This window comes from Eucalyptus grandis, chromosome 11 (genome assembly GCF_016545825.1).
Source record: "Eucalyptus grandis isolate ANBG69807.140 chromosome 11, ASM1654582v1, whole genome shotgun sequence".
NCBI classification, from domain to species: Eukaryota; Viridiplantae; Streptophyta; class Magnoliopsida; order Myrtales; family Myrtaceae; genus Eucalyptus; species Eucalyptus grandis.
In genome coordinates this window covers 37,701,999-37,727,039 of record NC_052622.1, presented here as the reverse complement: position 1 = coordinate 37,727,039, position 25,041 = coordinate 37,701,999, and the positions used below count along the sequence as shown (strand labels likewise).

General features: G+C 41.0%; 3 protein-coding genes across 7 annotated transcripts; 2 read left to right on the top strand and 1 right to left on the bottom strand.

Annotated features, from left to right (window-relative positions):
• Positions 1-1,072: 1,072 nt before the first annotated feature.
• On the bottom strand, positions 1,073-6,431 carry LOC104444102 (embryogenesis-associated protein EMB8). Its single transcript, XM_010057709.3, has 8 exons — positions 5,936-6,431; positions 5,475-5,603; positions 5,084-5,215; positions 4,321-4,463; positions 4,140-4,237; positions 3,861-3,955; positions 2,569-2,622; positions 1,073-1,527 (listed from the first exon to the last, which is right to left on the bottom strand). Exons 1-8 carry the CDS (start codon positions 6,341-6,343, stop codon positions 1,312-1,314), a joined length of 1,275 nt encoding a protein of 424 aa, XP_010056011.1. The 5' UTR covers positions 6,344-6,431; the 3' UTR covers positions 1,073-1,311.
• Positions 6,432-12,933: 6,502 nt separating this feature from the next.
• LOC104444101 (small G protein signaling modulator 1) lies at positions 12,934-18,058 on the top strand. 2 transcript variants are annotated; one of them, XM_010057706.3, is made up of 5 exons: positions 12,934-13,411; positions 14,813-14,948; positions 15,085-15,134; positions 16,017-16,070; positions 16,156-18,058. In XM_010057706.3, exons 1-5 carry the CDS (start codon positions 13,101-13,103, stop codon positions 17,777-17,779), a joined length of 2,175 nt encoding a protein of 724 aa, XP_010056008.2. In that variant the 5' UTR covers positions 12,934-13,100; the 3' UTR covers positions 17,780-18,058. The 2 variants fall into 2 exon arrangements, with proteins under 2 accessions (XP_010056008.2, XP_010056009.2); XM_010057707.2 differs by having other exon boundaries at positions 13,279-13,770.
• A 731-nt stretch (positions 18,059-18,789) lies between these two features.
• LOC104444100 (pentatricopeptide repeat-containing protein At4g19440, chloroplastic) lies at positions 18,790-24,323 on the top strand. Of its 4 annotated transcripts, XM_039304945.1 has the most exons (6): positions 18,790-21,627; positions 22,044-22,218; positions 22,347-22,420; positions 22,828-22,926; positions 23,041-23,100; positions 23,747-24,323. In XM_039304945.1, exon 1 carries the CDS (start codon positions 18,998-19,000, stop codon positions 21,569-21,571), a length of 2,574 nt encoding a protein of 857 aa, XP_039160879.1. In that variant the 5' UTR covers positions 18,790-18,997; the 3' UTR covers positions 21,572-21,627; positions 22,044-22,218; positions 22,347-22,420; positions 22,828-22,926; positions 23,041-23,100; positions 23,747-24,323. The 4 variants fall into 4 exon arrangements, with proteins under 4 accessions (XP_039160879.1, XP_039160878.1, XP_010056006.2 ...); XM_039304944.1 differs by lacking the exon at positions 22,044-22,218; XM_010057704.3 differs by lacking the exons at positions 22,044-22,218; positions 22,347-22,420.
• The last annotated feature ends 718 nt before the right edge of the window (positions 24,324-25,041 follow it).

The window sequence follows — 25,041 nt, the reverse complement described above, 5'->3', positions numbered from 1 at the left end:
ATATGGAGGAGAAAATAACTTAATGAAAGTTCTGTTTCGTAAAAAATGATTGATTTGGAAGATATTTTCTTAAAAGTGATCATTTATATTGATTAAAATAATTAACCAATAAGCAAATTTATTTTCATTATTGACAACAATTATTAAATATTTTTATGAAAGATAAAAATATTTTTCATCCATTTATTTCTGTAAATGATACGAAAGAGTATTTCTAAGATAATTTTTTTTTTTAACTTATTCATTTTCTGCAAAAACAAACGGAGTAAAAGAAGAACAAATAATCAAAGTGAGCAATGTTATACAACATGCCTAAGAAATAAGCATCCAACATGCATGAATATGCCATAAAAAAAATCACATAAGAAGAAAACGCATGTATCTAATCCAAATATATGAAAATTTAAAACAGACGTATAGGCTACATGAGCTGCTAGATCTAATGGTGTAAGCGGTTACGATAGGATTGTATTTGATTATGTCAGAATTTATTTTTTATTAATTCAAAGGGTTAACAAACAGACGAGTATATAGTTAAATGGGAAATATTTGGATTCCTTCCCTTGATCATGTACAATACAAAGAACTATAGTTTGCTGGATTTGTTGAAACTGTCAAAAACAATCTAGCATGACTATATCGCAAGTAAGAAAAATTCGATCCTTCAAATTCGACCCTTCTTTTCTGGACCGGTCGTGCATAAGTCTTCGAGATAGCAGAAAATCAATCTTGCATAACGCAAATTGATGTGATTACACGTACCGGTCAGTATCGGAAAAGGGTCCACAAATATAAGTCGAGACGGGCACACAATGCAGCATACTTTTTGGCACGGTCAAGACGCTCGTGTAAGGAGACTCCCCGATTCAAAAGCTCAAGTTGAAATACAAGGGGAATCATACGTTTTGGCGTGGTCAAGAAGCTCATGCAAGGAGACTCCCCGATTCAAAAGCTCAAGTTCAAATACAAGGGGAATCATCCTACAATGAGATGGAAAATGATGATCATAGTTGCTGGTGGACAGAAGAGGTGATTTGCTACAGACATGCTAGATCGACATCGTCGAGTCTTATTCAGGTAGACAAATCGCGATTTCATTGAATCATGTGAGAAATCCAATAATACATGATGAATCGTTGTGGTTCTCGAGCCAGTTGTTACTTTGACTCGCCGGACCACAAAATACATGACTTGCGGAAGCATTATTTCATTAGGCTTCCGAGTGATTACTAAATAATCAGATGGCCTCCTTGGCAAGGGAGGAACAAGATTGATATTGAAGAGGCACTTAGAAGAGAGAATAGTTTCTTTTTAGACCTCTAGGCAATGCAAGTTTTCCGTGTCGTGTTTCCTATCCTCATCTTTGCTGAGAGAAGCACCGGGTTGAGATACTCGTCTCTCTAAATGGTCGAGGAAATCCATAACCACGGGATCAGTCCAAGGAGCTCCGAGAGGAGCCTCTGCACCTGCAGCCCACCCGAGATGACCGCCTTTTGGAGTCACTATCAACAAGCAATTCGGATTTTCCTGCAGTGAGAAAAAGTACGTCGAAGAAAGGGATTACACATGTGAACAGGACATCAGATGCACACGGCATACACAAATTCATAAGGGCAACAATGAGAAATTGAGGTCCTATGGACGTTTTGAGCTCAAGTACTCACATGCTTCTGTCAGCCTGTGTTTACATGTGTCCATATATCACCATTTCAGAAATAGAAAATTTTATTTCCATTGAATGAGAAAAAGGAGATAACAACACGTGCCTCACATGCTTTAGGTCGCCCTCTCGCTACTCTCGACCAAATTTTCAACGGACATTTCAAGACAATTTGGCTAGTTGTCTCTCAACTTTTTTATCCAAAAAAATGTTGCATCGCACGTGTTCCTCTAGAAATTTTATCAGGACAACACTTAATAAGAATGTGCTTAGTTTAGATATGCAAGTCACTAGGCCTTGCATGTTACCTTTAAATTCAGAAAATGGTGAGAGTTGATTAAATTAAATTAAAGAACAATCCACGAGCTACAGAATCTGTCATTCCCGAGATGGATCAGTGTCTGACTGAAACTAATATGGCGGTCTATAATGCGGAGAGTTTTTCAGATATCGTGAAGGGAGGATTTGAGAGGGAAGTATGAAGACATTCGAGGCATAAACTAAGTTAGCTACCTCCGAAGAAGATGGTCAAGGTACTACAGCTCACTAAACTGTATGAATGCACAATATCCCATCTGAAAGAGATATTATCGAGTTTCTTCCACAATCAGAGGTAGTGGTCTGCTGGTGGTAGAGACAACAGAGGCAACTGAGATTTACTAATCGATGCTCTAACCATCACTTAACACCACATTAGGGAATGGACATACAAAGAGGAAGACATAGGGATGAGGGTCAGTAACTAAAATTACATCCGTCCCGTGGCCTATTAAAGAATCTAGGAGGAAATCATTGAAATAATTTAACACTCCTATGAAAGAGATGTTCAGGGAGAGGAGACACTTCAGAAGATAAAGTCGTGTTGCAGTAAGCCCTTTATTACAAGGATTGGGATCTTTATTACGAACCTTGATATCTTCACGAGGAATCCCCCGAGCTGGCGCAATAGGATCATTTGCAGCCTGAGAAGAGACCACAAGTCTTGAATAAAAGCTTGAACAGAAAATTTGTACACTAGGAGCTGAAAATATCTATTCTATGCACAATCCTCCAGTCAAATCAGTCGTTTTTTTCATTATACCAAACTTCAGTCATATCTACTTAGCATCCTAATCATATTATATCTCTCCCTTTTACTCTTCAATACAACAACATTCAACAACTCAAGTCATTCAATAAACCTTGAGAAATAATCTCGATCCCTTTGGCATTCAGAATGATTCCAAGCTACAGGTTCTCAGTGCAAACCAATTTCTCATCATTAGGATCTTTGACTTTGTAGTAATTTAAACTTCATTGAAAACTATAAGTCAATCAAATGTTTTTGAATGTTCATCTGATTGGATGCGTTTCATCAGAAAATCTATTTTATTAACTTACCATCCAGGAACTCTTCCATAGTACATAGCAAAAGTGTTTTCATGAATAACCAGCTGAACAGGACATAGTATCATATCTAGGACTATTGGGTATATCATATTCATTTCTTTGACTTACAGCAGTATACTTTTTCTATGCTCTTTGGTTATTTCCTGTAACTTGAATAATCATACGTCGTTACAGAACTTAAACAATGTGTAGTACCAATGTAAGATTATAGTCCACAAAATAAACTGAACATATATTCCTGCAATTCTTCCTTTACTTGCAGATGATTCTTGGGCATGTTAGAAAGGGAAACAATGAGCCGTACCAAGCTTCTAAGTATGTGTCTTATCTTCTTGCGTAAAAAAATTCTCCAAGAACAAAATTTGCCTGTTTTTAATTAAAAAGTAACCAATCTCGGGTTTTCAACACCTGCCCACATCCTTATTCTAGCAGCCTTATCGAAATTGGGACCATTAAAGGGTAATTTAATTTCTCTGTGACTCAAAAAGAGTAGCAATTTGAAACAGATCATTTAATTGCAAGCATATAAAGTACACACCCAGCTCTGAAATAAAATTTTTAAACTCCATAAATAATTTATATATAAATGTATCATTGTTAGACCGACAAGCATTGCAACTCGAAGGACCATCTCTTCCATTTTTATAAGCAAATCTATATATCTACATGTATATAGAGATCCCATTTACTGCAGATGCATATTATAGTGAACATGACAAATAAATAATCTAAAAGCTCCTCTCTTTTTTTCAGAAATGGTGCAACAGCAATTCATCAAAACAACACATAAAATGAGAAATCTCTTGCTAACCTGTATGCACAGTAAAGGCTTGCACACGTGCTTTATGGTATCCGAACTGCTTGAATTAGCATAGTAGTCATTGGCTGACTTGAAACCAAATGAAACTGCAAGCATAATAACAATGTGTGATTACACTGGTCACATGTAAGACACTTGGAAATGGTCACAGGGCAAAATTTCATGATTTTGGATGATGCATATACTTGATGTCCAAAACAATACACGTGCTCCTGCAGGCCCATGAACCCACTTGCACCAAAGGCATCCATGTCAACAAGAAAAACATACCACGGGTCAATCCTTCATCGAAATCTTTGACGGTTTTCGCATTAGTAGCCAATGTGATATTATATTCGCCACCCATGTCTTCAAAAAGGAGGAGATGCCTGTATGAAGTATGATATAACTCTGCCTCTAATTTGAGAATGAGAGAAATCTATTTATGCATGAAAAAGAAGTACATGATTACTTCTTAAAGATCTCCCGTAGAGAACGTGCAAGAGCTTTGTCATAAATATTGTTAAAGCCCTTACGGAAATCCTCATCTGCAATGACTAAATTGAAAGGATTACACAACGATACAGCTCCAGAAAGAGGGCAAGTATGAGATTCCTGAGAAAAAGACATTGTGAAAACATTGATGAACCATGAGTATACCATGAACCAGGAATTTAAAGGGTGACAAAATGTAAAGAAAATAGAAACTAACAATGCTATCCAAAGCTTAGAATAAAAACTGATCCCTCCCCCCACCCTAGCCTGTTTTCACCAAGAGCAAGTACAAAAAATAGAGTAAACTGCTTCCATGTAATACATAAACCGAGACCAAAGTAGTCAAAAAAACTTACTGTTATAGAAAAAAGGGCAACACAACCAAAGTATTTCTTAAGATAGAGAATGCCACAGCACCAGAATGTCCTTCAAAAGCAAACCCATCTTAGACAACAAAAAATTCTCTGAGGAGGGCAGTGATTTACCCGAACTCTTCAAAACAAATTTTTAAGGAATATTTTGGCAAAACTAGTTTTATTGGTCTAGGCCCATATCTATGCAGAGTTAAGAAGAAACGAGCTGAAGAAAGCCTTGTAACTCGATTATAAATTCTAAGTATCATCACAGATCCCATATTGTTCTATCATAGAAATTACTATTCAGATCTGGTAAATCGAAGACAGCGTTTACATACATACGACATCAGAGCAGAACTGGCCACCAAAACTCAATTACCTTACCTCTCCAAGATAGCGAACGAGAATGTTTGCCCCAAGAGACCAGCCAACAGCATATAAATTGGCTTTAGGATACCGATCACCCACGTGGGCTACTACTTGACGTAGATCACCCGTAAACGAAGCTGAATAGAACTGTGCGCAAGCAAAAAAGTTGCTATCAGCACAATAATTCTAGTGAAACTAAATTTAGAGTCAGAGTCTTTTAGTCGCATCCCACAGTTAATTTGATCACAAATCAAGAACGGCTGCAATAATAAGAGCTATATCGCCCTACAACAATTTCTCTGTAGAAGAGTCCCATTCATCAGTCCTGGATTAACAGCTTGCAGTATCGAATTGTCCAGGAAAAATGCGAAAGATAAGGCATGATGAATGGGTTGGATTCTATTACCTGAGGTGTGGTGACGGGACTATCTCCACAGCCACGGCTATTGAACACCACGACTCGCCATCCCTTGCTTCTAGCTCTCAACAACATATGCCTGACGTACGAATCTCCGCTGCCACCCGTCAAACCAGGCTGCAATCAACCACTAGATCGAACTCAATTCAACATTACAGATCGCGACAAATAGCTCGAAGAAAGCATTATACTCCAGTCTAATCACAAGCCAGTGCTTTGTACAAAAGCTATGCAAGTGCAAGAAAATCGGGCCATCACAAAGCATAAACAGCATCGGACTTTTACTACATGGATCGATGGGATGAAATCCATCTCCATCTTGTCGTGGTTTTCCAAATTATAAAGTAAAAATAGCATTTTTCTTCCCTAAATTACGAGCTTAGTTCCTCCAATTTGTGGGCAACCAAACGGAAAACAATCGAGAGAAACGCATGAGTGCCGCCACGTACCAGCAAAATCAGGACCGGCGAATCCGGCGGCACGCTGCGGTCGTCGCCGGAGACCCAATCGAGGGCGACGGCGCCGCCATCGCTCGTGCGGAGGCACTCCCGCCGGAGCCTGACCTCCGGGAGGGACCGGAAGAAGGAGGCGAAGATCGTCTCGACGTGGCGGTTCCAGCCGACGACGGGGAACGGGGAGTACGGCCGGTCGAGCGTCGTCAGCGCCGGGAGGAGGAGGTCGCGGCCTCCGCCGAGGACCTCGAGGGAGGGATGGGGGCCGGACATGGCGGGGCCGGCGCGGGCCGCGGAGACGGCGGCGACGCGGCGGAGCGGGGCTGCCGGCGGCGGAGGGGCGAGGCCGTGGAAGGACGAGAGCAGCGGCGGCGGCGGCGAAGAGCCGAAGCAGCACCTTGGCATTTGGTCGCCGCCGGGCTTCGCGATCGCGCCGTCGCGAGAGAGGCGTCGAAAATGGCGACTCGGGAGTGTTTTCCGGGGAGACTGCGAGTAGTATTAAAAAAGGCCACGTCAGACGACCTATTTAATGACTATTTATTTAGGATGACGTTTTTCTTTTTTTGGACAATTTAGGATGACGTTAACCGCGAGATATGTTTAGGTAAAAATTATTATCAATAAATAAAATATTTTTATTACAAGTGATATCAACCATCCTTTTAAAAAAAAATATTTTTCAAATCATTAATTCGAAAGTTTTTCAATTATTTTTTTCCCGTTAATCCCACTCTACTACCACTTTAACTCTCACTCAGACTTTTGCTGTATTCTTATAAAGCGTGAAAGTCGAAATACATATTTGAAATTAAATCGTCCTCACTCCAACTCCTCCTTAAAAAGTAGAAAATCAAACCTCCACCTTCCCCTTCCAATTGTTAATTACACATGTTATGAGAAAGTTATATATATTCGAAATCAAATCCTTACTCTAACTACTTAACGAGTTTCATTGAATGCATTTCGACAACACTCATTCATTTTGCAAGCTATAAGTATTGTGGGTTTGAAAACCTCTCAAAGAAACTCTTTAATAAAGGAGAGATGACACCTAATTGATGCGTTTCACTTGAGATTTTGTCCATGAATATCTAGAGGCAATTGTTAAACACCCAACTAAGAAAAATTATGGTCTTTTATGTATTATTTGCCCATCTTGTCATGTGCAATCAAATTTTTGAAAATTGATTCTTTCGCTATAGAAAATACCGGACAGGCGCTCTGAAACTACATGTTCCACTTTCTCATTGGTGTGTTTATATTCTGAATTTTCTTCAACACCATCCAATGTTATTAATTACCTCTTGGTTTTATTATATCGTTTTCCCAAACTTCAATAGATGCAAGCCTTGTACTCTCATGGCCTTATTAAAATTGTTCAACTAATCGAAAGAATTGAAACAAAATGGGCCAACCCTTCCATAACAATCTTCGCATTCCGATCAACAAAGTCAAGGGCTAACACAACAAAAAAATCGCCAATGTCAATGTTAGTCAGGAAAACCACCTACAAAAGCAAGATGACCTCCTGCGTCTTTTTTTAAGAGTAGGGTTTTATTAACAATAATAAAGAAAATTCGTTAATTTATAAAGCATTGTCATCTTCGTATTTGGGAAAATCAATTCGTTGAAATTATATATATATATATATATATATATATATATATATATATATTTTTTTTTTTTTTTTTTTTTTTTTGCTAAAGATGGTCAAAAATCGACCCAAATGGCACCTGGACCCTTTAAAGTATGGACCAACCCCCATCCCAAGCGACAAACGCCCAGTGGCCAATCATGTTTTGGGCCATTTTCACGTGGTAGTGGTGGTTAGGATGACACGACTCCGGCCGGCTTCGCTTCATTCCCGTTCAATCGTAGTGGTCGAGACACCAGGACAAAAAAAAAAAAAGAACACATCAAGAAATATATATCGTGGCATTTCAAATCATTTCTTTCCTTTTTCTTTTTTCATTTCATTGGCTTTCAATGTGTCGCGGATTTTTTGTACTGGAGTGCAAAGGCGTTGATAAGTCTCCACGAGCACATTATTATAAGGGCCTTATACCCATTATAGAATGTTTAGATTAAGTAATTATTATTTTACAATACCCGTATCTTGAAAATTCAAAGGTTAACAATTTTATCGACCCAAGCCCACAAAAATGTTGATAGTCATTGTTTCTTCCCACAAGAATGTTATAATTATGGTTAATAGATCAACGAAAATCAATAAATTAAGATACGTCTTTTCTATTTACGTATCTATTGAATTCTTGAATTTCTTAAACTTTTCTATTCACGTGTCCATTGAATTCATGAATTTCCTAGATTCATGTATCTTTTAGTTCATGTATTTATTGAGTTTACGAATCTCTTGAATTCACGTATTTGCATTCACGTATCTCTTGATTTATGAATTTCATGGATACATGTATCTATTTAATTCATGTATCTCTTCTATACATGAACTAAAAATCTCTATAAATAGATAGGAACATAGAGTTTCATTACGGTTTTGGTTTTTATTTTTCTGACTCAATTCCAAAAAGGCAGATATACTTTTATACTCTTCTAATTTTTCTGAGTGTGCTGCTCTTATACTCTTCTGATTTTACTGAGTGTGCTGGTTCAATTGAACGATTCAACTGAGTCATGTTTATTTAGTGCTAATCCAAACAAATTCAAGGTGTTGTATCTTGGGAGGCATAGTTCGTAAATCTGCATAGCACCATTGATAGGAACTAATCATTCGGATATTCGTACCTCACTTTCAGTTTTATATTATTTTTCCAGTAATATCTTATTTTATTCTTTTTCAAGATTGTAAGAGGATATTATAAAGTTGTGATCGTATTCATTACATTGATGATCTGATTACAACAAACAGTGTATCTTCTCTAGATTAATTTCCAACATAATTACACAAACTCGTATGTTTTGATAGTTAATTCTCTTATCTGCAGCTTTCAAACTTTCCCGTATTTAGATATCTTACTAAAGTTAGGATCCTCACTCTTTGATTTGGGATTACACAATCAATTCTTAACTTTTTTGTTGTTAATCAATGGAGTCCATTCAATAACTCCTAACGCGAGAAATCTTATGTGCCTCTCAAGTCGATGATCGCATGGCATCTAAGAAAGACCACGTGGGAGAAACATTGGTTTCCCGTGCAAGAAACCCACTAGGTTAGAATTTGAGACTCGATTGCATAATTTTTTAAACATCAACGGCTTAGTTAGTGAAATTTTGAAGAACTCGATTGACCCACAACAAGAACTCTAATAACTCATCGTGTACTCAACCCAAGAAAAAATAATTACAAAAAATTGTAATCTAAATGACAATCCGAGCTTAGTTATTTCATACTTGTTAGAAGTATAGTAATACCAAACTAGTTTTTATGATTCGATTGCTCAAACAAAGACCGGTAGATGTCATACACATTGCCCTTTTTCATCTTCCACATCCAAATGCTGAATGAAAAAAATTGGGATAGTAACACGAATTGTTCATAAACTTTAATTCAATATGCAATATTGACCCGGAAATTGTCGTATATATTAAATTTAATCTTTAAACTATATTAAAATGTATAATATTATTCTTCTAGTCCGTTGATTAAATTGAAAATATATCAAAAATTTATGAATTACATTGAACAATTTAAAAGTTTGTGAATGGCATTATATATTGGGCTAAATACATCATTTTCCCAAATAAGTTTTGCTTTGTGGCCGCATTGATCGATGAGATCATCATCGATCCACATTTCCACGGCCCTTTTCTTGCCCCACGGTCGTGCATTTGCAAAATGAAGGGTGCCCACGCACTCCGACAACGCTTTTGCGTTGGGCCACGATCCCGTCTCGACGCTTCTGGGTTGGGTCAGTGTGGTGGCCCATTGCGAAGTGGCAATCAACCGGTATAGGGCCCAAGTACAACCATGCCCTGGGGGCCCTCCGGACGTACTTGTCCAGAGCCTGGACCCAGTCCGGTCAACCCGATGCGCAATCACCATTAAGTGTTGCGAGATCGGCGATGTGGGCTTCACGTGGGATTCCATAAAATCGATGGTTATGATCTGCCCGGTGCGGCAGACCGAATCTAGAAAAGCGAGTCCCCCTTCTGGTAGCTTGAGTGGGCTCTCATTGCTTGGTCGCGAGCTCTCCCATAGGCACCGTGCAATCTATGCTTGCACCCTACCAACATCTTCGGCCTAGGAGAATGGACCTTAGTGGGTAAATGAATACTTCATTATTGTACGTAACCCCAGAAGAGGGTCAGAACAAGTGGAAGGACTGTCACTTATGGTGACTTGTATCTCATTTACGATTTTGTTCTAGAAGAAGATTTGATTTTCAGTCCGAACATGATTGACTGTTGAGAAGTTGAAGATGTTAGATTTGGGATATCAAGGACATGAGTTAGACATCTTTTTATTTCTAAATGATCGGTCATATTCTCAAATTCATTCAACATTTAAGTCCCCCTAAAACGGAGAAATATTTTCTTAGATCAAAGCCATATGAACCAAATATCATTGCCATCATCGAAATCACTTGGAATTCACGTTGGACTCCCTGCCATTGCCACCAACCATTGTGATTGTACAATTCATAATACTTCAAAATCTATCACGTATCTAACCCTCGATAAGATAATCCATGTACTTAAGGATCTATCTCCATCATACATCCCTAATATGTCCAAGAATTGCATCATAGCTCCATACCCACCAAATCCACAAGAGCATGGCAAAAGCAACCCAAGCAGCCATAATGAAAGTGAAAGCACTCCTCACCCCCTCCAAGAAAGAAGGAAGGAAAACAACAACGAAAATGATGAAAAGCAAGAAGTAACAAAAGAGAAATTCAATAAAAGAGCAAAATTTTTTTTTTTTTTTTTAGAGGAAAAAGCGGTGGTAAAGGACAACTGAGGGAAAGCCCTAATGCCGTGCTTCCTGTGACTGCTTTTAGAAGGGAGCGGAGGGCAAAGCAAAGGGTGGCATCATGTGGTCCAGGCATCAATGAGTGCCCCTGTCCTCCCAAAGGCGCCCCTCTCTATGCCCTCTTTTTTTCAATTTCCATGCTTTTGTGTTGGGGCCTGGGATGGAGTTTCACGTCCTTTTGTAGAGCTTGTCCTTTTTTACTTTGGTTTAATGTGGTGTTCCATGTCTTCATCTTTCGCCTTTGTCACTGGTCTCCTGCCTTGAGGTGAAAGCAAACAATCATAGCGGCTGTCTCAAGCATGAAGAGCACATCTGAAGTCTTAGATGGGGTTAGAATGGCAGTCTGAGTTTTTTTTTTTTTTTTTTGGGTGTGTCGGTAGAGGAGGCGGGCCTATGCCGACGGTTTCAACAAGCCGCACTCCGATTTTGGTTTTGAAAAAAGAAAAAAAAAGAAGCTTTGATTAAGAGATTCGGAATACAATCAACATAAAATGCCAGTTACTTTTGAAGGAATGATAAATATTAAGTCATTTGCCAAAGGAAACATTTTCAATGGAATAAAAATATAGTAAGGATGCTAATGAGTTTACCACCCATTTAGAGAACATTTGCACATCATCATTTGATGAAATTTGATAATAGTGATGATTTTTCTTGACACCACTATACAGGTATAAACTATGAAGTAGATAGTATGAGATGATCATGATAGTATAATTTTCAAATACTTCTTATTATAAAACCGCTGAAAAAAAGTATTCCACGGTCAACATACGAGCCTTTGACTAGGTTTCTTTACCATGATGATGTCAGGGATTCGATTAGCTCGTCGCTAATGACAAATTCAAAGTATGCAATCATTCATGTGACATTGCACCAACTACTTGACGGTGAATGGACAAACTTTATAGAGGTTCGTCTTTTAATAGACTAAGAGCATCAAAAACATTTTTAATACACAAAATAAAATGCGAAAGTTAAGAGATATGAAAGTCATATTGAAGGGTAAGATGGTCAATTTGTGAGGCTCCGTTCCCCGTATCTCTCCTTTTTAACAATATTATACATAGATAAATATATAAAAATTTGCTTCAAGATCAGTAATACTGAATTAGTTTACGTAAAAAGTCGAATAATTAAAATATGGAAGAATCAAGCAACATAATTATCTCTTATGCACGCGTCAATCGTTTATTATTTAGCTTCAAAGGCTGATATGCACAGCAATCTAGTGAGCGATCATTAATAAGTTAGGTTACATACGGGGCAAAAGTCGAAACAATATTATTGGAGGATTGAGGGGAGAAATGTTATGCATAAAAGGCTAGTTGCCAGAAGAGAGGTACTCAAACAAGCGATTCATATTTAGAATTCATTAAAAAAATCTTCACATTACTTCCTACATAAGTTTCATCGATTAGCATAGAAGGCATCATTTGATCACAAATTAGATCTCGTCATGGGTCTGGTAGGTCGCTGAACATGTACAGTCTACAGGCACACCAAACTCGAAGTACAACAAATTAGATAAGCGACTTTTTCTTGTGCTTTTCAAATCCAATCTTTTCTAAAACTAATGTCCTCTCATCGAGAAATGAGCATGAAACAAAGCTTATTAGGCACGATATTCCACTGCGACATTACATGAAAATTTGGGATAAAAATTGCAAGAGGTTTTTCTTTTGGCAAAAAAAAAGAAAAAAAACTCGTGACGAAGAAAAAGTTGGGAAAAAAGAATTGCAAGGGTAAGGGAGTGAGGTCGAACGATGACGATACCGCGAGCGGAAATGGCGGGCCTGAGAAGGCGAAATGGGCCGGGCCGGTCCGAGATTCCCCACGGGCCCACGCGCGCTCCTCGTCTTGTCCTCTCTGCGCCGAGAAGGAGACGTGGCAAAAAAGGCGAAAGCGAGAAAAATTAAAAAAACGACGAAAACCGTAATAAAGCAAAAGGCCTAATCATCATTTTTATTTTTATTTTTATTTTCTATTTATTTTATATTATCTCGCGTTTTTTTATTTAGTCGATAGCATCTCCACTGTTCATCATATTTTCTCACCTCCTTCGTCTTCTTCAATGGAAAAGCGAGTGAAGAAGCTCTCTTGAAGAAGAAAAGCACCTCGCCGGAAAGCAAGCGGGCGCGGCCAAGGGAGGGCGGAGCGAGATTGAGAGGCGGCGGCGGCGGAGGCGGAGGCGGGGGTTTTCCGTTGGTGATGGTATTGGCCATCCGGCGACTGCGAGAGGAGATCACCGATCGGCTCGCCGGAACCCGCCCGGTCGCCCTGTATTTAATGCTCCTGCTCACCGGCGGCTTCGGTGGCGGCGGCGATGACGGCGGGGCGGCGGGGGGGTGGATCTTGTTCGCCGAGGGCAGCGGGAGCGGCGGGAACGGCGGGAACGGCGGAGGCGGCGGCGGGGGGTTCTGGTCCTCGGCGGCTGCGCCTTCCAATGTGGGGACGATAGCCATTGTCGTGACGGCCATGGCCGGGCTCGCCTTGGCCGCCACCCTCGTCTACTCTCGGAGGTAGAGATTACGCCGAGAACTCCGAAAAATCGCGATCCTCGAGAACGGAGGGCGAAACCTAGCGCGCTCGATTCCCGTTTTTCTCTTCGTCGAAATCAGAAACCCTAGGGAACAAGTCACTTTTTTCTTCGGTAGATTGATTGATCGATTGATAGGTAGAACTTAGAAGGTCAGATGCTCGCTGAACAGAAAGAACCTTTAATGAAAACCCTACGGCGAAGCCACACTTCGTCGTCGCCGAATTCCTCTTCGCCGCCAAATTCAACGTCGTCGTCGTCGTCGTCTTCATCGTGGATTCATTTGCGATCGGTCTTGTTAGTCGTCGCTTCTTCATCGTCCTCACCAGTTCCTTCCAATCGGTGAGTTCCACATTCCTCTTCTTTGAATCTTCCTACTAATACTTCGATTCGATTCTGTTCCTTTTTCCAGTTTCGTTTGGCCATCTGATGTTCAAAATGGGGCCATTTTTGGCCGGCTCTGGATTCCACTCACTCTTTTGGGTTCTCGATTTCTTGAATTTGCCTTTGGATCCAGATCTACTGATTTTGTTTGATCTCACACAACTGGTTTTTCTGTGGAAACTCTCTGGTCCGTTGCTCAATCTGTCATTGCTTCTGTCGATCTCTCTCTATCTCTCTGCATCGTGGGTTCAGTTCCACAGGTTCCGCCTATCAATTTTAAGTGCTGAGACTGTTGTGGTAGTTTGAGGAGGTGTAGAAAACTAATGCATCAAATGAGGACGGTGTGATAAGGACTTAAATGACAGCATTTTTGCTTTTGTGCATTTGTTTTGCGTTTAAGAGGGTATAGAGCCACTTTCGAGTTAGTTGCAAGAACTTGAGAAAGAATTGGATCGAAGTGAATCAAGTGAATGCATTGAAGTTGATTGTTTCATGCTGTTGTACTCTATGACATTTAAGGAAGCTTTTGAGTTAAATGTTAAATGTGTAGGCTCTTGTGCAAAAATCACTAGGTATTTGCACAATAGGAACCCCTATATTCTGCTTCCTGCTGATAATTATGTATGAGGGATGAAAGATTGCGATAGTGTGGATGGTAGAGAACTATGTTGTTTGGTGGAAGATAAGATATTCTACAATCGCGAAGCCTCTCTATTTCTCTTGCTTTCCCTCACTGTGTTATATGAATGTTATATGGTCTAAACTTGCTTCCCCCCCTTCGAAGTGACATTACCTCCCCATTGTGGCTTGCAATTATTTTGATGATTCCTGATAAGATTCGGGTTCTTGTTTCTTAGGATATCGTGAATAGCTGTCTATATAATGCATATAAATAGTCATTGCTTAGCTATCTACTTCATAATCTGTTGAACAACTCTTTGTCGGTCTGTCTTGCATTTTTCTCTCAGTTTAACTAACAATATTCCTTCTCCTCTTTCAGGGGTAGTCTTAAATCACCATGGTCACGGAGAAGAAGAAAACACGCACTATTACCGAAGCAATGGAGGAGCTTATTTACACCTGATGGAAAACTTTCTGATGGTGGAGTCAAATTATTAAAAAAAGTGCGCAGTGGAGTAAGTGACTAAATTCTTTGGGTATATATATAATGATTATTGCACCCATCCGATCTTTAATTTTTGTTGCTGCAAATCTTTGGTTTGAATTAATTTCCTATTTTGTGGCTTAAGTTCAATTTTTTTTTATCTGCAGGGTATCGATCCAAGTATTAGAGCAGAGGTTTGGCCGTTTCTCCTTGGAGTGTAAGTGATTTCCCTTTATGTTTTACTCAAGTGTTTTGCATTTGATCTTTGGAGGACAATTCCACATTATAAACGCTTGTATTTCTGAATCTTTAATGGATTAAGCTGTTAGTGTATACTCTTGTATGGCTATAAGTATATAATTGGTCATTGTTGATTGTGTTAATGGCAACATTAGAGCATGCTTGTGGGGGATATTTTAGTCTTTGCTTCTCTTGCTGACTTAAGGAATTCGGAGATTTTCTTTCATAGATGAAATAATGTTTTTGTTTTTGCAAAAATCAAAATATGGGAGAAACTCGAACTGTTTCAGTAGTAGAACTTTGGTTGTAGCTATTCACATAGCTTTTGGCCATGTCTTTGGCTTTTGAGTGAAAATGAATGTGTATAAAAAGCTGATAACACATAACATTAAATGAAGGATTATATGATGGTCGTATCTTTACTTTTGCCACTTGGAAGCGATAAACCAACCGTTTTAGGAGTTAAAATCCAACCACTCAGTTTATAATAAGAGTCATGGTTAAAGTCAAAATTGATGGGGTTACATTCACCTGGTATCCTTAACAGAAATTTTGGAGATGGTGATAACTTGAGTTGAACAGTTAGTTGGTTCTATCCTATAGTCTATAGCTGTCATTTTGGGATCATCCAAGATCTCTCCCATTTGATGTTGTCCTTTTCCTTGATCTTTTCAAACATATGGAGTTATTATGACTTTCTCTTGATATTTCTATGCTGTTTTTGGTTGTCTATTGCTTTCACCATTCTACTTTAGTGGGTTGACTTTCAACAAGGTGGCATATGCAAAGTACTAACTTCGTAATGTCGCTTCACAAGTTTCCGTTTCCTTCCTTATGTCAATGTTTTCTGTTCTTACAGGTATGACATTAACAGTTCCAAGGAAGAAAGGGATTTTGTGAGAAGTCAAAATAGGTACTCTCAGATTAAGTGGCTTCTTAATATTTGTCATTCCTGGCTTTAGTTACTGTGTACCTGATGCTCTTTTATTGCAATGTAGAAAGCAGTATGAGAATTTACGGAAACAGTGTCGGCAAATCCTCAGCCGCAGTGAGAAGAGTTTAATGTCAAAGGAAAGTGCTGGGGACAGCTGTAATGAAGGCAGTGGGGATTTCAGTCAAGTTCTGGATTCTGCCATGGATGATGACGTAAGTTCGAGGAGATCACCTTGCATGGAGGGGGATGGCAGTGGCACTTATCTTGATGGTACAGTCAGTTCTATGAGCGATCAGGCCTCTCAGTCCTCCAATTTGATTGCAGAAGGAGATACAAAAAGTAGTGCAGATCAGGTCATTCAATCCTCTCATACCATTTCAGAAGGAGACTTGGAGAAGAAGAATGGAGATCAGGTCATTAAATCATTCACTGCAACTGTTAAAGGAGATAATAATATGGAAAAGAATGGCGATCAGGATATTCAATCCTCAGGTACAGCAATAGAAGGAGGTAGCGATAAGAGTGGACTTCAGATCCCTCAATCCTGCGGTGCAATATCAGAAGGAGAAGTGCGGACTGCAAATCAGGGCCTGCAATCCTCACATACAAAAGTGGAAGGAGATACAGAAAAGGACCAAGGTGAGGTTCTCCAGTCATCCAGTTTAAAAGTGGAAGCAAACATGGAAAAAAGTGGACTGATGCGAGAGGCTGCCTCTGCTGGTGACTCAGATTCTACTGATTCTGATTCCTCTGAGGAGAATGTTAATATACCTGACTTTCTTCCAATCGAAGAGGTCGAAGAAAGTGAAATCAGTGAGCTTACTGAAGAAAGATCGTCTGTGGCTGCTACTGAAACCAAGACTAAGTTACATAGTGATGAAGATTTTGCCACGTGGCAGAGAATCATCCGCCTTGATGCTCTGCGAGCAAATGCTGATTGGGTAGTTTACTCTCCATCTCAGGCAGTGGTGAGTGAAATGAAGGCAAGGGAGTTTGCTGACATTGTGGGATTGAAAGATTATGACCATCTCGAGCCTTGCCGGATTTTTCATGCTGCTCGTCTGGTCTCTATCCTTGAAGCTTATGCACTGTACGACCCAGAGATTGGTTACTGCCAGGGGATGAGCGATCTGCTTTCCCCGATTATCTCAGTGATGGAGGAGGATGATGAAGCATTCTGGTGCTTTGTGGGGTTTATGAAAAAGGCACGCCACAACTTTAGGCTAGACGAAGTGGGGATCCGTAGACAGCTGAACATCGTCTCGAAGATCATAAAGCACAAGGACTCCCATCTCTACAGCCATCTGGAGAAGCTTCAAGCTGAGGATTGCTTCTTCGTCTACAGAATGGTGGTCGTGCTCTTTAGGAGAGAATTGAACTTTGAGCAAACGTTGTGCCTCTGGGAGGTGATGTGGGCCGATCAGGTCGCTGTAAGGGCCGGGATCGCCAAGTCTGCTTGGGGGAGGATGAGGGTGCGAGCCCCGCCTACCGACGATCTGTTGCTATACGCAATTGCTGCTTGTGTGCTGCAGAGGAGGAAGTTGATTATCGAGAAGTACAGCAGCATGGAGGATATCATGAGGGAGTGTAATAGCATGGCTGGTCATTTGGACGTGTGGAAGCTTCTGGACGACGCGCACGACTTGGTCGTCACTGTTCACAACAAACTAGGGGCATCGGTTTCTTGATCCGTTTTCCTTGTTTTCGCTGCCTTCTGTTGGTACATTATTCTGGTCTGACCTGTCGGGGGACCTTATTGACATAGAGCTCGTCTATAGGTCGCTTCACAAGTTCATGCGACTCACAACTAGCGCTCGGCACGCCGATTTCTGTATCAGCTAAACAATGAGGTTTATGTATACTGCCCGCACTTGGTCTCGTCGAGTGATGGTGGCAGAATCGCCGCTTTTTAATGAACTAACATGTTCGTTTCCTATGGCCTGTTCTTGCATGGCCTGTTGCTTTCATTCTTTGGTGAACTTTTCTTGCGTATTTCAAAGTTGTGCTCGAACTAAACTCCCAATAGTTTTCTCTAAGCTTTCGGGCCTCTTGGGAGCGGTTCGCAATTCCCTCCGCAACCGGCGCCGCCATCAATAGCCTTGCACCCCCTGGCCATCTTAATACCATTCCCTCGGCCACCCCGACCACCACCACCAGACCGTCACTCTCACGGGTTTGCCCTCCCTTCTCCCTCCTTTCCCTTCCACAACTACAAAAACAGATCCCCGGCCGTTTCCTTCACCGCCATCACCAATAACTGTCCCTTTCAATTGGCAAAATTCACTACCTGAATTACCATCTCGCCGCTGTCGCATCTCTCCTCCTTGACCTTGATTTCCAACTCTCGAAACCCGACTCTAAAATAATTTACCTGGGCCTGGGTAATTAATCGGCGAAAACAAGGCGTTCCTGCCAATAACCCGGAAAATACAGGCGAGATGTTTAGACGGCCATCCCGATCACTAAAGATTAACAACTCCCGCAAAAAGGTCGAGAGTTGGACTTCTGTTAACTTGAAAAACATCGTCAAATCAGACCGGGCCCAATATATATTCTCCGCACGGCCCAATAGAAATCATCTCCCCTTCAACAACCCTCGTTAAATGCAAGCCCAATATCAATTCCCCGCACGGCCCAATCGGGAATCATCTTCTTCAACAACCCTCGCTTTCCACTTTGCATCAATTACTAGCAAACCTCAAATGGTGCCTATTGATCTGCGTGGCCTCTCCGTCGCCGCTCCTCCCCGCATCCTCCTCGACCTACCCCCGCCGCCGCCACCGCCTTCGCCGCCGCCACCGCCACCGCCGCCGCCGTTCCCCATTTCCCCGCCTCCTCCGCTCCCATCTCCAACCTCATGAGTTCCCGCTCCGAGCCGCTCCTCTCCGGATCAACTTCGCTCGCGCATGGATTTGAGGAGGCTCGTCCCGGCGGCGAAGCCCTCCCTCGCCGTCCCTTCCGTCGCGCGCCCCCTGATCAGCTTCTCCTCCAATGCCCCGTCGCCTCTCAAACCAGACCGCCGCTTCGACCCGCCGCCCGGTGATCCCCGGCCCGAGCCTCCTCCGAGCCGCCGCCCCGCCGACGGGGGCCCGGCCGGATTGGCGCCTCCGGTGCTTTCGAGCCGGCGGCTCGATCGGGGCGTGCTCGAGTCCGTGTCGTCAATGCTCTCGAGCCCGCGCCTCGCGCAGTCCCAGTGTAGGGCGGTGATTGCGCGGTTGTCGCCCGTTGAGTTCGATCGGGTGTTCTTCGCGGTCCGGTCGGAAGTTAAAATGAAGACCGCCCTCAAGTTCTTTTACGTCGCGGCGCAGTCCTTTAACTTCCCGTTCACCGTCCGGACGTACTGCATTTTGGTCCTGCTGCTCATTGATTCGGACCGGATGCCGCGCGCCAGATGGCTATTGACGGAATTGATTCTTGGGAAGCTGCCTGTTTCAAGTGCGAATCCCGGGAACCGACACGTTGAGTTGGCTGCCGTGTTGGCGGAGCTGAACCTGGTGTCTGGTCCTGAAGTAGGAGTTCGGGCATTGGATACGTTAATACATGTTTGCTGTACCCAATTTAAAGAAAAGGGTTCGGGTTATGCTTTTGATGCGTTTAGGTTATTAGCTGATAAGGGTATGTTTCCATCTTTGAAGACTTGCAATTTTCTGTTGAGTTTTTTAGTCAAAGCGAACGAGCTTGAGAAGTGCTATGAAGCATTTGAAGCCATGCTTCGTGGTGTTGTTCCGGACGTTAACTTGTTTAGCATTGCAATCAATGCATTTTTCAAAGGAGGGAGAGTGGAAGATTCCATCCGGTTGTTTAGGAGAATGGTAGAATCGGGGGTATCTCCAAATGTGGTTACGTGCAATAGCATGATTGACGGTCTCTGCAAGAACAGGAGATTAGATGCTGCATTGCAGTTTAGAGCGAAGATGACAGAAAACGGTGTGAATCCGAATCTTATAACTTATAGCATTCTGATTAACTGCCTTATGAAATTGGGGAGATTTGATGAGGCCAAAATTTTCATGGAAGAAGCTTCTGACAGAGGGTTTGTTTTGAACCATGTTGTATACAACCCTCTGATAAGTGGGTATTCTAAAGCAGGAAAAATCGGCAAGGCACAGGAGATTATTAAGGATATGACATCCAAGGGTATTAGTACTAATCCAGTAACTTTAAATTCTCTTTTACGGGGTTATATCATAAATGACCAGATGGAGAGCGCTGAGATCCTTTTGGAGGAGATGCTACTGAAGGGGCTAGCCGTAAATCCCGGTGCTTTTAATTCAGTGGCTAGCTGGTTATGTAGCAGTTCTAAATTCAACCGTGCTCTGAGACTTATGAGGGAAATGTTATCAAGAAATTTAAAGCCCAATGATGCAGTGTTGACCACATTGCTTGGTGGACTTTGTAAAGCTGGAAAAATTTCAGATGCAGTGGAACTTTGGTTCTCGCTACTGGGAAAAGGATTTACAGCCAACACCGTCACATCAAATGCTTTGATTCATGGACTTTATATAGCTAATAATATGGAAGAGGCTTTTAGGATCCTCAAGAAGATGGTAGAAAGCGGTTTGGTCTTGGATATAATAACATACAACATACTCATCTTGGCTTTTTGTAAGAATGGAAAAGTCGAGAAAGGTTTCAAGTTGAGGGATGAGATGGCTAAGAGAGGCATTCCGGCTGACATCTTTACCTACAATTTGCTACTACATGGTCTTTGTGATATGGGTGACATAGAGAGAGCTGCTAATCTCTGGGATGAATGCAAAAGTGCTGGTCTGACTCCTGATATCTACGCTTACGCAATCATGATGGATGGTTACTGCAGAGCTGACAAACTTGAAAAAGCAGAAAAGCTTTTCAATGAATTGGTCACGAAAAAAGTGCAACTAAACTCTGTTGTCTATAATATACTGATCAGAGCATATTGCAGGAATGGAAATACTTTGTTGGCCTTGCAGCTGCGTGATGCAATGAGAACTGAGGGCATTCCACCAACTTCTGTCACTTATGGTACCCTGATGCATGGAATGTGCATGAATGGTTCTGTTGAGGAAGCGAGATCCCTCTTAAGTGCAATGATCAAGGAGGGTGTCCAGCCAGATGTTTTCTGTTGCACCACCATCATCGATGGCTATTTCAAGCTAGGCCAGATGGATAAGGCTGAGGCTGTGTTGCTGGAAATGTCTTCAAATAAGATACACCCCAATAAAGTTACATATACTGTGATGATTAATGGATATCTTAGATGTGGTGATATGATAAAAGTAACTAAGTTTCTGAATGAGATGGCAGTAAATGGGATAGCTCCTGATATCATTACTAGCAATGTCTTGGAAAATGGGTTAAGTAAACTCGGGAAGGCAGATGAAGTTTCTGAAATGTGCGATCAGGTGTGTGGCAGAGGATTACTGTTTGATGAAATCACATATACCACGTTGATCAATGGGTGGCTTCAGAGGCCAAATATTAGATATCCAGGGCCATGAGGAAGAATCTTGTGCTTAAGCAACTGTGATTCTGGAACAAGCTCTTGGTCCATCTGGTAAAGCTCAATCTCCACCATCTCCTTTTCTGGCTAACATTTATTGATCTCTCTTTTGTATGCTCAATGTATATTTATTCAGCATGTCTATTTTTAGGGAAGTTGATTTTCGAGCACTAGAGCCATTAGCATGCGTTTTTCATCCACGAATAGATGACACCATCTAATAGTTTATCTCTTAGGTGGTTCATTTTACTCGCGTCACGTGATATTTAGCTTCTTGGCATAGGTACTTGTAAATCTTCTTGTCATCCATATTTTGTTTGTCTCAACATTCCTAGGCCATCCTCTCTTCCGGTTGTTATGTCGCTTGTTTAAATTATAGTATGTGGTGTCTAAGTCAGTTTTATGGACTCATAGATGAGATGCTTATGTCGTACTCCTGAGATGGAATTTCCCTTTTCATATTAATGAAGGAATTAAAATTTACATGGATTTTCTGAGTTGACATTGTGGGACAAAGCTTGGTAGTCATTGGGATTGTTGCCATGCCTTCTCATAAGTTGAATTATGTCATAAGCATCACACTTGGGAGTCCAAAGCTGACTTTTGACCCTTCATCTGCCATTGGCTCTGCTACATGTTCATTTGGTAATCTTCTGTCATCTGCTATGTATCTTTATTCTGTTGGGACTCTGGATCAACACATGGAGTGAATTTGTATCTTTTAAATCTCACGCGGTACCAAAGGAGTGACCTGTTTTGACATATTTATTCAGGTGAATTTCGACTATGTGCTTGTCCTATAGCATATGCTGAAGTAACGATCATTTGATTTGGATCTGTCACCATGGTAAGAATGGTGTGGCAGAAGATATGTAGATTCAATGGCAAGTATGCATCTTGAACGTTTGGCATCCATCTACATGTCTGTATAATGGCTAGGTTCTTTTTATTTTAACGTTTCTTTGGGAGTAAAGTCTGCACGTAAGTTATACAGGCTAAGTGATATGTCTTTCTAAAATGATCAGGTTCGAGCCCTTGTGACCCTTGAATATCAGGTGAAATGTTTGGGTGGTTTGCATGGGCCTGTATGATCCATAAACTCCAAAAATATTTATTTTCTGATGTTAGAGACAAGTCTGTTTTTTTCCAGCTATGTAAAATCACTACATTTAACTGAGCATCAACTTGATGCATGAAGCTGACATCGTCACTTAGAATTGACAGCTATTTCATTTATTGTCTGTTGTTGCCCAGCTGCACGGACTGAGCATCATCAACCTGATGCGTGAACAAATTGCCGCTCCTTAGAATTGACAACACTGGATTGCGTCCATGATTTGGTGCCCATTGGAGGTAATTGATGTCTTATTTCTAAGCAAACTAGAACGTCTGAAGGGATAGCATGATCTATTGAAATTCTCTTTTAGAATTCTTGCTGACATGTTAATTTCTTTTTATGGCTGATAGGTTCGCCTGATGACCACACTAGAGCTCCTCCTGCACAGTTGAGATTACAAATATTTTCAGGTACGTTTCTTATGTTGGCATCAAGCCCCATTATTATTTAGCGTTCAATTAACCTGCGATTTGCTTGCTTCATTCACGCGTTCAATTAACCTACGATTTGCTTGCTTCATTCACGTGGTCAGCATAATCAATTTTCGTCTCTTTGAAGGGCATTAGGTGCACTCGCATTTGGTTTGATCTCTTGATTTGAGCTGTGATCCGAAGAGAAGGTTCTCTCAATCATGATTAACAATTCATATTAACTTTTATTATGTGCCTACCAGATGATCACATATGTAAAGGACAACAATGAGAGGATATCATTCTTCCTTTAACTAGATAAAAACAATGTTAAAAAAATGATAAGGTATCACTAAATTCATGTTTCAAAGAGCATATTTTGTTTATTTGGTAAGTAAACTAAGATATGAGAGGACAGAGGTGTAACTATGTTTATTGGTGGAAGCCCAATTCAACATACACCGAATGAGCCAAGAGCTTATAGAACCTAACAAGCCAATTCCAAAAGGGCTTCGGAGTTGATCCTGAATCGAAGTCTTTTCCCCTGGCAAATTCGTGGGATATGCTGAGCTAGTTCTCATAACCTCTAATTGGCCATCCATGCTTCTCTTTCTGAATATGTTTGTATTGTGAATGTCAAGTGTAGGCGGCCCTGTTGCTGATTTAGTCGGACTTATGAGAAGACGGAACAGAGCGGCGTGAACACATCTGAAAGAGTGAACGGCCCAAGGGCAGAGCTTCCTCGCCATGAAAAGTGGCCGCATTCGGATTCCAGTGTCATGCCGTGGGGGGTCCTGTTCGGCTATTATAGAGCTCGATCCCTTGCCTCGCCATCCGTGTCGCCGCGAGCAACGAGTGCCAAAGGAAAGCAAAGTTTTCGATTTAGCCCAAGGTATTCTCACAGAGAGAGAGAGAGAGAGAGGGAGGGACCATTACAAGGGTCGGTTCGGAAGCTAAACGACATTGCACGAAAAGCGGCGGACGGACGGGTATTGCGACGACGACTGCACTCCAGCCAGAGCCGCCCCTCTTTTTTTCCGATACGCTGCACCGTACGGCAGGGTCAATCGTATAATTTGCATAGCTGTGTGGAGCCGTGTATGTCACTTCATTCTTTACGATAAGAAAGATAGCAGGAAACATGGAAATAAAAGAAAAATCCGATTTCATTTGTTCTTTTAAATAATTTGACTCTGTCAAAGCAAATTTCATTGGCTTTTGAATTGGTGGACGATGATAATAGTTTTCGAGGCTGAAAAAGAGTGTAGGCGGCGTGCGTTGACGATTGACTTCAGCTTAATGAAAATACTGCATCTAGAAACCAGTAGTTACAAAATAATTACTAAAAAAAGGACCCGAAAATTAAAAATAATAATAATAAAAAGGAAAGGTGATGGGAGAAACTACTTGGAACTTGGGAGCTTACCTCATCACGCGGGGAGTTGCAGGCTCATCAGCCAACCCAAACCGTAATCACCCATTGCGGGATGAAAAAAAAAGGAGTATATTTTATACATCAATAAAAAATGACTGACTTTGACGTCTCACTATGACCCAAATTTTAGTTCTAAGAATACGTAATTTGTGCTGAAAATACACATCTAAGAGGCGTCTTCTTAAATCTGAAATTTGAGAAAAAAAATTAGAACTACCATGTGGAAATGCCAAGTAGGAACGCTGAGAGTGATTTTGGACAAAAGGTTAATAGGTAAATATGGACTCAAGTAAAAATTATTAGTTTTTTATCAGACAATTTTTTTATGATAAATATAGGATTAGACATAAAATTAGAGATTTTTTATGGGACAAAAAAAAAGTTTTAAGTTAGAATTAAAACTATACCTAAACCTCAGGGTTTTCTAGGTAATTAGGTTGGATTCTAAACACAAATTTGTCGAAACTTTTCTTATATTTCTTATATATTGCGACAATTTCGAAAAA

What these genes read in the sequence shown, in the direction of transcription:
- LOC104444102 (XM_010057709.3), bottom strand. Translation starts at nt 6,343, where the DNA reads ATGCCAAGGTGCTGCTTCGGCTCTTCGCCGCCGCCGCCGCTGCTCTCG. An exon ending in CGCCGGTCCTGATTTTGCTG is followed by an intron (nt 5,604 to 5,935) that starts GTACGTGGCGGC and finishes GGTTGATTGCAG; the next exon opens with CCTGGTTTGACGGGTGGCAG. An exon ending in CTACGGGAGATCTTTAAGAA is followed by an intron (nt 4,238 to 4,320) that starts GTAATCATGTAC and finishes TACTTCATACAG; the next exon opens with GCATCTCCTCCTTTTTGAAG.
- LOC104444101 (XM_010057706.3), top strand. Translation starts at nt 13,101, where the DNA reads ATGGTATTGGCCATCCGGCGACTGCGAGAGGAGATCACCGATCGGCTC. An exon ending in ACCCTCGTCTACTCTCGGAG is followed by an intron (nt 13,412 to 14,812) that starts GTAGAGATTACG and finishes CTCCTCTTTCAG; the next exon opens with GGGTAGTCTTAAATCACCAT. An exon ending in TTTGTGAGAAGTCAAAATAG is followed by an intron (nt 16,071 to 16,155) that starts GTACTCTCAGAT and finishes ATTGCAATGTAG; the next exon opens with AAAGCAGTATGAGAATTTAC.
- LOC104444100 (XM_010057704.3), top strand. Translation starts at nt 18,998, where the DNA reads ATGGATTTGAGGAGGCTCGTCCCGGCGGCGAAGCCCTCCCTCGCCGTC.